The sequence below is a fragment of the Lynx rufus genome, unplaced genomic scaffold (genome assembly GCF_022079265.1).
Source record: "Lynx rufus isolate CCGP_SWC_20201006 ecotype Redwood Valley unplaced genomic scaffold, mLynRuf1.p SCAF_8, whole genome shotgun sequence".
In the NCBI taxonomy this organism is placed as follows: domain Eukaryota; kingdom Metazoa; phylum Chordata; class Mammalia; order Carnivora; family Felidae; genus Lynx; species Lynx rufus.
The window spans coordinates 138,633,786-138,649,538 of NW_025814896.1; the positions used below are offsets into that span (position 1 = coordinate 138,633,786).

The 15,753-nt window shown below is 52.3% G+C and overlaps 1 protein-coding gene across 1 annotated transcript; it reads right to left on the minus strand.

The window, feature by feature from the left end:
• Positions 1-308: 308 nt before the first annotated feature.
• On the minus strand, positions 309-15,324 carry ALLC (allantoicase). The gene is made up of 11 exons (XM_047069817.1): positions 15,235-15,324; positions 13,031-13,081; positions 11,489-11,576; positions 10,249-10,374; positions 9,128-9,207; positions 8,168-8,300; positions 5,264-5,419; positions 4,768-4,841; positions 3,684-3,792; positions 1,275-1,399; positions 309-578 (listed from the first exon to the last, which is right to left on the minus strand). Exons 1-11 carry the CDS (start codon positions 15,322-15,324, stop codon positions 372-374), a joined length of 1,239 nt encoding a protein of 412 aa, XP_046925773.1. The 3' UTR covers positions 309-371.
• Positions 15,325-15,753: the final 429 nt, after the last annotated feature.

Genomic DNA, 15,753 nt, shown 5'->3' on the forward strand with positions numbered 1-15,753 from the left:
CAGAAATATGTTTTTCCGGTGGTTTTGATGGGCTTAAACTTTTAAAGACAATAAGCTACAAGTATCACTTACCGAATCTACATGCAGAATGTACAGAATTCAGTTCTGTAAATATCAATATCTTGTAGTGTTTTTTAAAAAAGTGATCTTTAAGAGACCGCCTATCTTTCACCACAGACAATTTTCACACGACCAAACGCTCCACAGTGACGGTAGGTACACGTACCGAGGTGTGAGCGTGACCGCTTTATTAAATCACCAGGAATTACGTTGGTCTTAAAAAGATCAATTGCCAGAAACCTCTTAAGTTTCAGATGTTAAACACCCTTCAAGAGAAGAGTGCGACGGGGCCACCGCACGGCCGCACGGAGTCACAGGTTGGCCCGGAAGCCTGCCTTCACGGAGAACCTCATCATGGGCTTCTCCCGGGGGCGCAGGAGGCAGAGGGAGCTGGGGAAGCCGTTGAGGCGCAGGCGGCTCACGCCCCCGTCCGGGGTGATGGTGAATCTCACGTGCGTGATGACGTCCTGGAGCTCCAGGGTCAGGCTGTCGAACAAGTGACTTTTGTCGGCGGACAGCTGAAAGAGAGGCAGGGAGCGGTCCTCGTGATAACGCGGAGTGAGGCCCAGACCGGCTGGCGTGGACTCAGGGCCCGTGACCCAGGCCAGTTACTCACTGATAACAGGCTGGCTTACCACAGAGGAAGGCTAGCAGGGGTCAAAAGCCCAGGTAATGCTAACATGAACACTCGGGTCCATGATGTTCGTGCTTCTCAGTGGTTAATTAAGTGGATACACCGATAAGAAAAAGAAAGTGAGAAGTGGGCATATTGGTGCCTCCCAGAGGCCATCACCCATCACCACGTGGGAGCACCCCTCACCCCCCACTCTGACCCACAAAGGACTGTCCTTCTACTGGAGCAAAGAGGACGCTTCTGGAACATCTCCGCGTCCATCTCACAAGAGGACACATTGTTATAGCTTTAGCTTTAAATATATTAGTCACCCCTTCTAGAAAGTCAATACACTGCAGAAACATTTTCCACACATACATGTGTCCTTTGTACATGATGGTTTAAAACAAAACTTGGTTGTTAGAAATGCACACGAATGAAAGACTAGAGCCTGTCTTTCTATTACATAAATGCACAGATACGGTTTTTAGAAGCTTGTGCGTCTTACTATTTAATCTGAGCAGAAGATTTGGAAAGGAAATCTGAGCAAAGCGGCCCCGAAGGCGGGTCCGGCCTTCCCGGGTCCCCGCGGGCGCCATACCTTCGTGACGGGAAGCAGCGGTTTCCACTTATGGCCCGGAAGCTCCCACTTCTGCTTGATCATGTCTTCCTCCTCCTGAGTCGTCAGGATGCAGCCGTCCAGCTTACAGCTGTCGGGCGAATTGCCTGTCGGGACAAACTCAGGGTCACTCCCTCCACTCTGCTTGCCCTCGGCAGTTTGGCCGACTTTTTAATCAACTCAAAGACCCAGCAAAGGACAAATCGTTGTTCTCTCTGAAGAGAAGCAAAGGCAGGACGCGTGTGAGAGAAGGAACGTACCCATCTGTGACGGAGGTGGATTGCCTGACGCAATATGCGGGAGTTCATTTTTCAGAGGAATCAAAATCCACTCGATGCGCATTAGTGGGCCGGCACCTTTGAATTTGCGTGTACGGCATTTTACTTGGGAAGTGGAAGGTACCTGATAAGCATCCCTGATTGCAGCGTTAATCACTTGCACACTGCTATGTGGCTCACCCCAGACTATCGGGAGGCTGGGAGACACTTTCCTTATGGCACCGCATCGTGTCACGAGAAACAAAAAGAAAGACCGAGGCCAGTTAACCAGCCGGGGCTTGGCCTCGACCCCACGTGCCGTCTTCCAGGTGTGCTACGCCTTCACCCGGTAACACATGTGGTCCTGAGTCTCTCTCCTCTCTGGAGTTTCCTCAGAATCGTGCCCAGTGGGGTTAGAAGACCTCAGGGGAAGGGTCCCACACTCTTCGCGGGGAGAACTGCTGTAGGGGTGCCTAAGACTTTAAGATCAACAGAGGAGGGGGTTCTGATCACAGGAAAAAAATACTCAGTGCTCCCGTGCCCCCTGTGGCGCATCTCTTAAGACGGTGACCTCCAAGGTGCAAGCACGCTGCTAAGGGCACATGAAAACCCGAAAGATGTGGGAGGAGGACACGAAAGCCGCTATTTCTGTTTCTGTTTCTTCAGTATCTACACACATACGTGCATATCTGTTAGGTTTCGTGTACGTGAGATTACAGCTGGGGTCGGCACGCCCCTCGGGCCGCGACTGTGCTCGTGCTGTGATGGATAGAACTGAGAGGGCCGACAGCAAATTCAGGACGGCGCAGCCCGGGCTCCCTGGTTACGTGCACGTACTGGCCGTTCCCGGGCTCTAACTAAACTATCGCTCACAAAATTAGCAAGCGATTTACATCATCCATGCAGAGACCCACGGACTGAGGACACCGCCAGAAACACAAGCACCCAGGAACCGCAAGAAAATAGCAGGGCTGCATTCCGCCGACCCAAGATGAGCTGTTCGTCGGCTGTGTGGAAAAGTGAAAGCAGTGACCCGCTAATCAGATCTGAAATAGTCTTTCAGGGGCACCTGGGCGGCTCAGTCGGCTGAGCGTCCCAACTTCAGCTCAGGTCACGATCTCACGGTTCGTGAGTTCGAGCCCCGCGTCAGGCTCTGTGCTGACGGCTCAGAGCCTGGAGCCCGCTTCAGATTCTGTGTCTCCCTCTCTCTCTGCCCCTCCCCTGCTCACACAGGGTCTCTCTCTCTCTCTCTCTCTCTCTCAAAAATAAATAAAGATTTTTTTAAAAAATTTTTTAAATAAATAAATAAAATAGTCTTCCAAAATTAGGTCACAATCATCCATACTGTGTCTTAAAATAATTAACTTAAATCCACTACCACTGAAGAAGAACCTTGCCTTAAACACATACTGTGCCTTGGTGTAGTCGTTAGTAATCGCGTGAGGCCACAATGATTCACAAGACATTTAAACATCAGGCATCCAAGGTATGAATATAAACTGCCACCGCTTACTGAGACAAGTAAGCAGTCAGGAAACATCCAGTCCAGCACTAATCGAAATTTCACCCGACAATTATAAAGGTTTAATAACCCCTCTTGAACTGTGTCCATATAATGACACAGGTGTATATTTCAGAAGAAAGTAGGTTTCAAATGCCAGCGGCACTTGTCCGAATATGTTTTTACTAATAGCACACTTTTGAAAACGTGTAGATCCCTGCCTTACAAGTCCACGTCCACCCTGGGCAGGAAATGCCCCCCCAACCAATCTCCCTAGTCCCCCCCCCCAAGAGAATACACCCCCATCCAGTTCTTCTGGATGGGACTAACCAGGAACGATTGCACAGGCTCTTTCCAAATGAGATTCGGGGCCCCTACAGTGAAGAGTCTTAGAGCATCACAGAATCTCGGATGACTCCGGGGGGTGACCCAGCTCAACTCTGACATTTTACAAAGGGGGACGTGGGCCCGCAGAGCTAAAGGAAGTTGCTCAAAACTGCACACCCGGAGAGAGTGCAAAAGCCAAGTGCCGAGCCCACCGTCCTGAGCCCCACGCCCACAGACCACGTCATCTGCGTGGTCTGCGTTACCAGCACGCGGGTTCTGTGCGCTGCCTGATGGTTCTACATTCACCTTTAAAATACGTCGTATCGATTTCAATTTGAGTGATCACTCCAGGATGTGCCAGCCGGAAGACTGCCCATTCGCAACCCGGAACAAGGAGACTACCGTTCTCGTCATTCTGGGATTCAAAAGGAAAAAGAATAAAAAGAAGCCAGCTTGAGGCCATTCAGGAAACGAATTCTGAAAACAGCGAGTGAAAAATGTCGACATGTGCTGATGACATTTCTTTTATTTCTTACTACGGAAGAGCGTCTCCTATGCCCCGGTATGTAAATTTACTTTCTGTGTTAATTGCCCCCCTTGTCTATTATTCCTTAAATGCCTCAGGAGCTTATTGGGTAATTGCTACGTTTTTATAAATTTCTGATGTGATTTTCTATGTCGACTGTAAATCTGTGTAGAATGAGACACACAGAAGGGTCTGTATCCAACCCGGCCCCTAGGTACTCTAATCAATTCGTTTTGACCTTTCAAAGTAGATATGTTCTTGGTCAAATCTATACCACTGTGTAATCTGCCTCCAAACTTAGTTTCTGGCAACGGGAGTCGTCCGCTTCCCATTGGAAGCGTTGGCTGACACGGAGGCTAACCCAACAGAGGGGTGTTGTCCGGGGAAGTTTTCGGTGGGGTTAACAAAGTGCAAGGTGTTTTGTTTTGCTTTTGTTTTGACTTTCTTATCTCACATTAGTTACTAGGCAAACTGAACAGCTGAGCCCCCTGTCTGTCACACACTCATATACGTAGGTAGTCTCACCCAGGGACACATAGGTACCGAAAACCATGACACTGGTGGGGTTTTTTTGCCTCCAGGTCAACCAGTGAATTTATCCACGGGTTTTATATCATTAAATTGTAGACCCTTAATTATAGAACCGGCGGCATTTCAACCATTCGTTGGAGTAGCAGGCGCGGCCAGCGTGTGCGCCTTCTGGGTCCTGCCCTGATGTTACCGTGAAGCAGTAGGCAATCCGGAAAACGACGAGAAGTACTTCCGGAATGCTGCCTACGAGGTTCCGGAAGGAAGCGCTTCCTTGATGTAAACTTAAAACAAGACAGAGGAGACTCTGAATCGTGGCCGTTTTGAACTTCTTACCTCTAACACCGGTGGCCTGTCCGGCCTCCTTGCGGTCTCCCAGCCATCAGCCATACACCTAGCCTTGCCGACTCCTGCCAGAAATGACATTATTTAATGGGAGTGTCACAGGATTTTATTTTAAACGTGAGAATGAATGCATGGGAGTAACGAAACCACAGATCCCTTGTGCCTGAACGTTGCTACATAAATTATTGCCATTCAACTTAACGTTTTGATAAATTCACATGCAGCCATAGGGTAAGTTTTACTCTTCCCTTTCAGCCAAAATTAGGAAGGAAAATTAGGAAGGAAAACTGATTTACTTCACATCATAAGGGCATCCAATCCTGTGTGTGGATGGTTGATCTCATCCACCCGCGTGCTTCAAGATGACGCCTCCTAAGTCACTCATATCCTATTGGGGTGCTTAGTGCGGGTTCATACCATATTGGGGTGCTTGGTGCGGGTGCCCAGACGCCCCAAATGCAGGCCAGCTCCCACAGCAGCATCTCACCTATCATATTGTTTGGATGCCCAAAGTGTGCGTTGCTGAATCCTACACAGGTGCCCCCGTGAGCGATGGCTGCGAGGTCAAACGGTTCCTTGGGATCAGTTGCGGTCCAGTCCTTCTGTCCACAACCATACACTCTAAGACGTGCAATCCCACCGTCTGAGAAGGAAAGAGGCCGTGGTCATTTCTTACTTGGAGAGGGGGCTGTTTGTGGGTCATAAACGACAAAGCTCTCCACACCTGCCTGCTCTGTTTCTCAAATACACCAACCCTACTGCCCCAGGGCATTTGCACCCACCATTCCCTTGTACTGGAACTACTTTCCCAGCTCTGCAAAAGGCCATTTGTTGTTCTTAGGTGTCACCTTATGTGTCATGCCGTCAGAGATGCTCTTCCTGTCACTGTCTAGTTATCTCCCTCCAGCTCTGCCTGGCCCCGCCTGACTCTCCAGGTTGGGTGCGTCATCATCCCCTCCTGCGAATTTTTGCCAGAGCTCAAATCACAGCCTGAAATGATCTTGTCATGTATTTGTTTAAGCCCCTGCTGATATCAGTATCTCAGAACCAGAATATAAAATCTTTGAAAGCCAGAATAGTGATCTATCTCGTTTGCTTCTCTATTGTCTCTACCTAGTACTGGTCCTGGCACACAGCAGGTGCTGACATTTCTTATTGGATTAATAACTCCAGGAAGGTCAAAGAGCTGTTGGAAGATCCACCAGAGATATAATGTTTGGGGCCACAAGTTAGCGTTGCTAAATACCACACAGACTCATACAAGAGCCTTATGTTTCTATTTTTGTAAAAACACTGATTGAGAAGAGGGATGATAATGTTCACAAAACCAAATCGCTCTGAGAACCACAGCAGCCTAGAGTAGGTCTGCAGAGCACACAGTAGCCGCCCACATCAACTCACATTCTCGGATTCTGAGAAAGCGAATATTTTATGTGTTTGAATAGTACTTCCTGGAAGATGGGAGGAAGCTTTGTATAAACAGCTTTCCTCGTTATTCTACTGAAACCAAGCCCTTATATTGTTCCACGAAAACCTTGATGAAAGTGAGTGATCAGAAAAGAATTCAGTAGAACGGTCTTGATATTTACAATAAATAAAACCAGACTGTGTTGGCATAAAACCCTAAAAATTACACCAGAGGGAGTCATTCAGCAGAAACTAACTTAGGGGAACCTCTCCTCTGGTTCACAGAGCATCGGGATTCACTCCGACGCACAGAACACACTTGCCTGTTGAGTGTAAAGCTGATTTTAAGTCTTTAAAAAATAAGATTCTTCTTTACAGAGTTCATATCCAGCCTCGCTTTTAATCAAAACTATCAGGGACATTAGGCATGCCACTCCACGCTCTGAGAGTGACTCATCTAAAGCAACCTGTTGCCACTCCAGGACAAAACACTGGTTCCTTCCCCTTTATACTTGAACCCCGGGGAAAATATTTGTAAATCTGATAAAGGATTTGTATCTAGGAAATACAAAGAGCTCTTGCAATTCAACAATAAAAGACAAAAACCCAACTTAAGAATGGGCGAAAGATCTGAAAAGGTATCTTTCCAAAAAAACATGTAGGTGTGTGTGTGTGTGTGTATGTATATGATCTGTACATCAACACACGCAAATGGCCAAGTACAGAACTGAAATATGCTGGTCATCATTAGTCCTAGAGAAATGCAAGTCAAAACCACAAGGAGACCCCACTGCACATCCTCTAAGATGGCTCCAGTCAAACAGGCAGATGACAGTACGTGTTGGTGAGGATGTGGAGAAACAGGAACCCACCCACGCTGCCGGTGACAACGTAAGATAGTGCCACCATGGTGGAAAACAATGGGAGAGTTCCTCCAACAATTAAAAATGTAGCTATCAGGGCGTCTGGGTGGCTCATTAAGCATCCGGCTCTTGATTTCGGCTCAGGTCGTGACCTCGCTGTTCGTGGGACGGAGCCCACGTCAGGCTCTGTGCTGGCAGTGTGGAGCCTGCTCGGGATTCTCTCTCTCCCTCTTTCTCTCTGCCCTTCCCCCACTCACACATGCATGTGCTCTCTCAAACTTTATTTAAAAAACGTAAATAAAAACATAGTTATCATATGGCCCAGTGAGTCCAATCCTACGTGTATACCCAAATGAAAACATATATCCACACAAAAACCCATAAAGGAATATTTACAGCAGCGTTTTTATAGCCAACAGGTGGAAACAACCCAAATGTCCATCAGTAGATGACTATAGAAACAGTACGGTTTATCCATACAATGGAGTATTGTTCCTCCACGGAAAGACATAAAGTACCCCTGATAATGAGCCTTGAAAACATGGTAAGCGAAAGAGGCGAGTCACAAAAGACCATTTATGTGAAATGTCCAGCATGGTCAACTCTGTCCAGACAGAAAGCAGACTGGTGGCTGCTGAGGGCCGAGGGAGGTGAGGGTTGAGAGCAAGATACAGGATTTCCTTTTGAGGTGAGAGTAGTGTTCTCAAATTGAGCGTGGTGATGGTTGCACCTATACGGTGTTTTTCCGCATTACCCGGCTAAACCATAAACCGCTGAACGGTGCACTGCAAGTCGGTGAATTACATCACAACAAAGTTGTTAAGTAAGAGAAAATGAGGGACTTTTGCACACACCGCCTCATCTGCTGGTGCGCCTGGCGAAATAGAATTTGTTAGGAGACATTTAACCTGACACAACTCCCTCCCATCACCTCCTAATTGACCTGGTGCTTTTTCAATAACTACCAACGGATGGCTGGGCCGCGACGAGAACTTCCTAGGGCACAAAAAGGGGCCACCTGTCACCCGAAAATGCTAGAGAGATAAGTGCCTTCACCCTGAAACGTGCCCACACCAAGTCAAGAGGCCACAAGACGGCAGATGGGGCCACATCACACTTACCCGGGAAAATGTTGAGTCTCACGTGAGTCCACCTCTGCTGGGAGTCGACACGAAAATAATTGTGGCTGGAAGCAGGCTTTCCTGGTTTAAGCTCTGTCATGGGAACCAAGTAATTCCAGTCGTTGGACCCCAGCTAGCAATAAATAGAAAGTGTTAGCAGTGGCCCCAAGGACAGTAAATTCTCTCACCCCTGTGCTCGTGTGGGGCCTACAGGATAGAGATACTTTGGAACAAAACCTGATGATGGCTGCCTAGTAAAATACTTCAATAAAAATACTGATAAAGATCAAGTCCCAGGTTTAATAAGCAGACTACAGCCCTGAGGGCTTTTCATCCAGATCGAAATAGGCACCGGGCGATGGCAGCAGGGGAACGGGCAGGGAGGGTTGGGAAGAAGGGACAAGACCTGGGACTCCCTCTGAGGATTCTAGAAGAAACCAGAATTGGTGACGTGAACATCGGTGCACACCAGGCTGCTCCCTTGGACCCTGAGACCTGGGGTGAACGGGTTGACCTGAACGTCGTGACCAGCATTCCTCAGACTGAAGGGCCTGTGTGTTGTTCCTCTCACTGTTTATTTCCCAGTCTGTTATGGATCAACACTTTCGTAAAACACAATATAAATTAACGACTGGACAGGCTTTAAAAGACAGGAATGTACAAAAAAGCACAAGTCCACGTGGTTCCTTTGCCAGACTCGGCAGGCATAAAAGGTACGTAAAGTCGTACTCCCGATTTCTGTATTTATCTTATCGGGGTAGCACCTGGCAGGTAGCAGGGCCGGGCAGACCCCCTGGGACACATCGCTAGACCTCACTCGGGCTGTGGAAACCATTTGTGACGCTGGACAAGTAGATGAGGAGAGGCGTGAGTGGGTGGGGTGTCCCTAAGAAGCACCCTCGTGCCCAGGCCTGTGCCCTGGCCACCGCGACAAACCGCCGACCCTGTTAGCAGACGCACCTTAGCAACAGCCTCAAACTCCGCCGGGGTGGCCGCGGCCCCTGTCCTGACTCCTCTCTGTGGCATTTCTGGTGCTTTATCTGGAAGCAGAGGGACCAACGCGGTTACAGTTCACGTTCAGAATCAAAGACAATATACTCCTAGTGGGCGGTCTGCTCGTTTTTATTCCGCCAAATCACCCCAGAGAGAAGCTTCCTTAAGTCAAAGTATCCGATGATCAAAGTGATAGACTTGCTGAAGTTCCTCGACATTTGAAATACTGAGTAATTCCAGAAGGTGCTGCAGTACATTTGGTAGTACTTTTGCTCGTCAAAATACAACACCATCTCCAGGGTGAGTCTAGCTGCAGCAAATCTATCACACGACTCGAGTTCTCAGGAGTCGGATCAATGGAGGTTCTGGAAAATTGCAACGTCAAGGCCAGAAGAAGACCGTCCCCCACGGCATCCTTGGAATCGACACTTGGGCGATCCCGAATCGGACTCGGAAGGAATCCTCCTTTTTGGCATCAGGCATTTCCTGCCTCGGCAGCAGCACCTGTCCTGTCCTCACCTACGTCCTCAGGTGCCCCCAGTGTCGGGAGCAGGGCCTGTCCCCTTCCGTAGAGCCTCGTACAGGGCCGTGGACACGGTGCTTTCAGCCTAAATCTGCCAACCGGCGTGATTCATCTTCCCTAAACACGTGTACGTACACGCACATCGTGGTCCCTGCTTCTAAAAACAGTAACGCTGGGACCAGCATCAGATGGTACCGTCGAAGGAGCAAAAGCAGGGGTCTGACTTGTACTTATGCTTCGTCCCACGAGGCACAAAGAACCCCTTCCTGACAACTCCGTGGCTGCCGCACTCGTGCCCACAGGGACAGCCACCACCCCACAGCCGGCCCACGCCTGGCCCCACGCCTGGCCCACGCGAGGCCCCAAGAGCGTGGGAACAATGGACTCCACACGTGGCCAAGCTAAAACTCAGAAACCACGGAACGCTGCACTGGGAACCCAAGTTCTAAAGCCTGTGGCACTAACGTGGCCTTAGACACGTTGCTGAACCTGTCTGGGCGGAAATTGCACGGGGCGGGGGTGCTGGGGGAGGGGGAGCAGGCCAGGGGAACGGTTCCCAAGGCACCTCCTTCCAAGTTTGCTGCTTGGATTGATATCCGAGGAGCGTAATCTCCCATGAAGTAGGAAATGTCCACATCGAAGCCCCGGATAATCCCTTGTATCCCCAGCTTGATGAGGCACCAGTCGTGACCTACGGGAGGGAAGCGAGGGCATCCCCGTCAGGCCTAACTCAGCAGACAAAGCGCGTGATTGAACAGGACCGAGACGAAGAAAAGACTCGGCGACACCCCCTCCCATCCCAGGAAAGGGCACGCAGGGTCACTCTCGGCTGTGACGTAAAGATGCCCTCGGCGCGGCCACGCACGCCCCGTGCCCCACGACAGCCCTCCGCCCCAGGCACGGGCCTTGGATCCAGGGAGACCCGATTCCGGTTCCAAAGTGAAAACCGGCCCCTGCGAGCCTCCTTCTTCGACTGAGAATCAGGGACGAGATCAGCTTGCAAAACTCAAATGTGACTGCGTCCAGGGTAGAGAACAGCCCGCCCCGCTCGGCAGGTGCTTGACGCACGGCTGGGCCTCCGGCAAACCGCTTGCTCGCCGTCGCCTCAGGCTCTGCGGGGCCCAGCTGCCCCCTCCCCGCGGCTGCTAAAGCGCAAGAAGTCTACAAGCCACAGGTCACCCAGTACTCCCTGGCTACTTGTGGTCACGTGTAGACCCGGCCTGGAAATGCCCAGATTCATCAGCAGCTGCTAATGGACCTGGGAAACACCCAGGACCTCGTAGCACTTGACGCAGCCGAAGAACCCAGTTATCAGCTGGATAAGAACCCGGTTACAATGCCGATTTAGTTTGCTCTCACAGGCGCGTCTGCAGCTCTCACAGGGGTATTTTCATTGAGCCTGGTGAGGAGCAACGAATACAAGCCGGCCCTTCTCACTGGTGACGGGACGGGGGCTGCGTGGGCGAGCCCGTCTACACAGCGGTCAAGGAGGGACCAGGGCACCCTCTTCAGAGAGCCGTGTAGACGCAACGCACACACGCACGCCACCCTGTGACGTTGCCACCCCGCTCGGGGAGGTGCGCCCCGCCCCCCACAGCCTCGCCAACACGCCCGCTGTCCCAGCAGCACGTCCTCCTTTTCACCTGATGGCGCACAGACGACCCCTTCCTAAACCCTCCGAGCCTGATGTTCGGAAGGGTCACGTGAGGTCCGGGGACCCGGGACGGAGCTGCCAGAACGCTCCCCGGCTTCCCAACACCCGCGTTTAAGCTTCGCCGCGTTGCCACAAGGAGCGGTCTCAGTACCTGGAATCCTTTTCCTTCTGGTCTCCCATCCATCCATCCACTTCCCAAACTCCGTGTATTCGTCTTCTCTGAAGCTTGGGCTTTTACTCTAAAGCAGAGACGGAGACAAGGTGGTGGTTGCCGTCCCTGCGAGGGCCTGGCCTGTTTTGTCCCCCCGAGGGACAGGAGACCCACGCCAACGGGGACTCGGAGGGAATCCCCGGCCGGCGTGGGGGTGCCTGCCGCGACCCTCGCACTCGGGCAACCCGTTCCAGATCAGGAGAGGCCGCCCCATTTTGCGACACCTCCAGAGAAAGAAATCCTGCTTCTCTGCGGCCCTCGATGCATAGAATTAACTGGCCGTAGCGACAGCTGAAACCCCATCGCAGTGAATTCCGTGGCCCCACAAACGGCGCGGCCCCCCCAATGCAGCCTACGGCATCCTGAAAGAAAGAGCCAGAAAGGGTACGTCTCCCAGGCAACCCAGAAAAGACTGCTTAGCAGGGAATCCGGCCCAAGCGCGTGAGGCGTAGGCGGGATGCTGAGGCCCAGCTGTACCCTTGGACCCCGGCCCTCGGAGCTGCTCTGTGTGTAGACAGCTAGCCTCTTCCCTTTAGTGGCTACACAGTGTCCCATATGTGGAAGTTCGTATATGGGTCCCATCTATGGACAGTTGGATTGGCTCTTTCCCCTCCAAACAACACTGGGATGAACATTTTCTACACATCTTTGCCTACTTTTGCAAATAATATAAACCCGCGGAATAACAGGTCAAAGTGTGTAGGCATTTAAGTTTTCTATAGACAGACATATGGTAAAACGAAAAGAGCTTTGACATCTATTAGCTGTGTGACCTAGAACAAGTAAATCAACATCTCTGTTCCTCATTCTATTGTCATTTTCTCTGAGGAGTAAGTTAATGTATGCAAGATGTCCTTGGAATGTCATACTTCAACATGCTCTAGACCTGGCCAGGTCCTGCCCGGAAAGAGGGGCCCTGTCACCAGGGTGACGACATGGCCGGTAACCACGGTGGAGGACAGTATGCTGCCCACTCACGAGAACTCACACCCCACGGCCGGCGTAGCAAGGTAGCAGGATTCCAGCCGAGGTTGCTTTCTTCCCTATATTTTCAGGTTTGTTTTTTCTCTTGTTTTGTTAATAAGCACGTCCTACACTTTTGCAATTAGGCAGGTAAGACACGTCCCCAAAACTCAACGTGTGTGCCAGATTTCTTCCTGGCCCAGATTATGAGCTCTGCGTGAGACAGAGGACGGTATGCAAGGATCTCAGCGATTTTCCCATAAAGCCATGCGGCCCCCCACGTCCCTGTGTCCGATGCCCGTCTGTCTCCAATGTGTCCTAGCACGAGCTGGTGCGGATCTCTACATGTTTCTACTGTTCCAACGTGCCAGTTACCGGTCCACACTCCAGGACTCCCATCTCAAACATCCGGGCAGATTCTAATTGCCGTGTCGGCACAGATGGGTCTACCCCAACGCTTCACGGTGCGGGGTGCCCACTTACGATACCTTTACGGTGCGGGATGCCCGCTGACAATACCTTTATGAGGTTTTCCGCAGGAGCAAAAAAATCATCCGTTGCAAATAAAATCTAGACAAAGAAAGAAAGAAGTAAAGATAAAACAGCCATAAGTTAAAAACGATTTTATTTCGTTTTGCAAAAGACACGGTAGAAAGAAACGTGGAATTGCCAGGGGGAGAGAATGCTATGCTTTTGACACGTCTAGACTTCGTGGCCTGCCTCAGCTCGTTCCAGCCTGTACTCTGCACCCCTTTGCCATCTGGATGGGGACGTGCTGACTTCTTACACTCAGGAAGAAACTACACCAACTCTCCTTTTCACGAATGGAGGACACTGGGCTTTGTGACTCGCTCGCACACAGAGCGATGGCCCAAAAACACCACCCTGGGCCATGCCTGTGGTTCGGCTGTCTCACCGTCGGACGCCCTGCAGGAGGGGGCGCCTGGTAATTCATCAGCCAAAGCAGGACGTTTGTGAGAGGGAGGGGGTTGCTACTCATCACCCCAAGAAAACAGGTGTAAATGGACTTTTCTGGACAAAACGGGCCGCGGCCCCACCGACCGAAGCCAGACCCTCGTGACAGCTGCCGTCGGGAGGGGACCCCGGGCACTGGTGTCGGGAATTAGCCGGTGACGGTTGCAAGGCCACTCGTCTGTGGCTGAAGTGAGGTGTGTTCATCAGGGGGCATCTGTCTACGTGGAGGAAGCCGTGTCAGGACGCTGTCACTGGCACCTGTCGCGAGGGCTCAGCAGCTCGAGCATTGACGGGCACAGCGGCTTCGCGGAAGGGACACTGAAACTCCCACTACTGGGACTCTGTGGGGTCTACGCAGAGGGTCCGCTCTGGGCAAGGCTCCACTTTGCCGACATGAGTAGCTCTCCAGAGATCTCGACACACCGCGGCTGCCGGGGCCGAGCCTCCTCAGGCGGCACTGGTTGACCCGGGCCACGGTCTCGGCAGAAGGGACCCCTGCCCCTGCCCTGCCGAGGCCGCTCCTCGTGGGTGGGGGGGCAAGCCGCGTGACGGCCCCGCGGTGCCAGCCATCGGAGCAGCCGCCCTGCCCGCGTGCCCCGGTGCCGCCTCCAGCAGCCACGAGGGACCCGGGCCGGCAGCCGGCCCCCAGCTCTGGGCTGGAAGGACTGACTCTACGGAGAACCAGCTTGCAGAGAAGGACACCTCGCCTAGCCCCGGACTTCACTGATCTCCTCTCCCCGCTGCCTGGACCACGAGTGTAGTTAGTGTCGCGGGTTTGGGCGTGTTGTCTAGGAATCGTGATCGTGCAGGCTATTAGTTGCCGAACTATCGCTGGCAAAGCCAGTCTCAGCCTCCGAGCATAATTCGCCTCTAATGACACTACCGTCCTCGGACCCCAGCCCAGAACCTACAGGTCAGGGGAGACCTCGCTGTTTTGCCGCGGATGACTGTCGCGGAGGCAGAGTGGAGGGGATCGCGGCTGTGTCGGGGCCGACCCGCCCGCTGAGAGTCTGCAAGGGCCAAGCCCGGGTGAGCGGAGCGGACATGCGGGAACGCGTCCAGGCCCGTCGCTGGCGCCTCGGCAGAAACCCTCACGGGGCACCCGGGGCCTCTCCGACCTCCCCGGGCCCATGCCCCCCAGCAAGCCCCTGATGACTTCCAGAAACACTCAACCAGCTGGGGCACGCCTCGCTGCCTCCCCCGGCGTCCTGACCGAAGCGGCCCCTCGCCCCTTTTCCTCGCCGGCTCCCTCTCCCACTGGAAGACCCCCTGTGCAGACAGGGGCCGCACAGCCTTTCCCAGCACCTCCCGCCCCACTCGCGGCCCCCGGCTCCCGCAGCACCTGTCTCCCTGGGGGAGAAGGAGCCTCTGGAGGGCAGGACGCCCCCCTCAGCCCCGTCTGTACCGGACGACGCACCTGCGAGGTGCTGGCGCTCAGTGCCTCTGCACTTTACCGGTATCGCAGTGCCCTGTGCTTGTCAACCACCGTTCCAGGTAATCCCCACACTGACATTTGAGGACCACTGATCTATACCGTGAGAAAACACAGAGGGACGGAGGACTGGTCACAGGTGCAGGATGTCTTTTTGCTCTAAGCTTAAAGCAATACTGCCTTTGCTAGAATTGTCCCCAGTTTCTTAAAAATTCTTCGGAAGCCTTTTGCAATAACGGGCTGGACCTTCGGCCCAATTCTGGCCATTCTAACTAGGTTCCTGCAGTGTTCTCCTTGCCGTGACACCCCCACTTACCTCTCCTCCTACGGACTCAGAGGCCATGTCAACCAGCCGGGTGAAGTCCAGAGACCTGGCCGGTCTTCCCTCCCTGGGAGAGTCGGCCATGCTTCCTAGCAACGAGAAGGGAGGCTCGGTCAGCCTCGGGCGTAGAGGGTAGCAGAACCCGCGTGAGCAAGCGAGGCCCTCACCCGGGTCCCCCAAACCAAGGTCTGAGACACTCGACAACACACATATTGTCCAGTGGACGTGGCGGGTGCCCACGCACTCCAGGGTCCCCAACTCCAGGTTGTGACTTTGTGCAAACACTGAACCGGGAGTGAATGAGAGCACACTCCCTCTGAACTACGTAAGAACAAAGTTCCACCAAATACACGAATCCCACTGCCTCAAATTGCAATTTTATTTCATTTTTTAAATTTTTTTTCCTAATGTTTAGTTATTTTTGGAAGATAGAGACAGAGGACAAGCGGGGGAGGGCAGAGAGAGAGGGAGACACAGAATCAGAAGCAGGCTCCAGGCTCCGAGCTGTCGGCA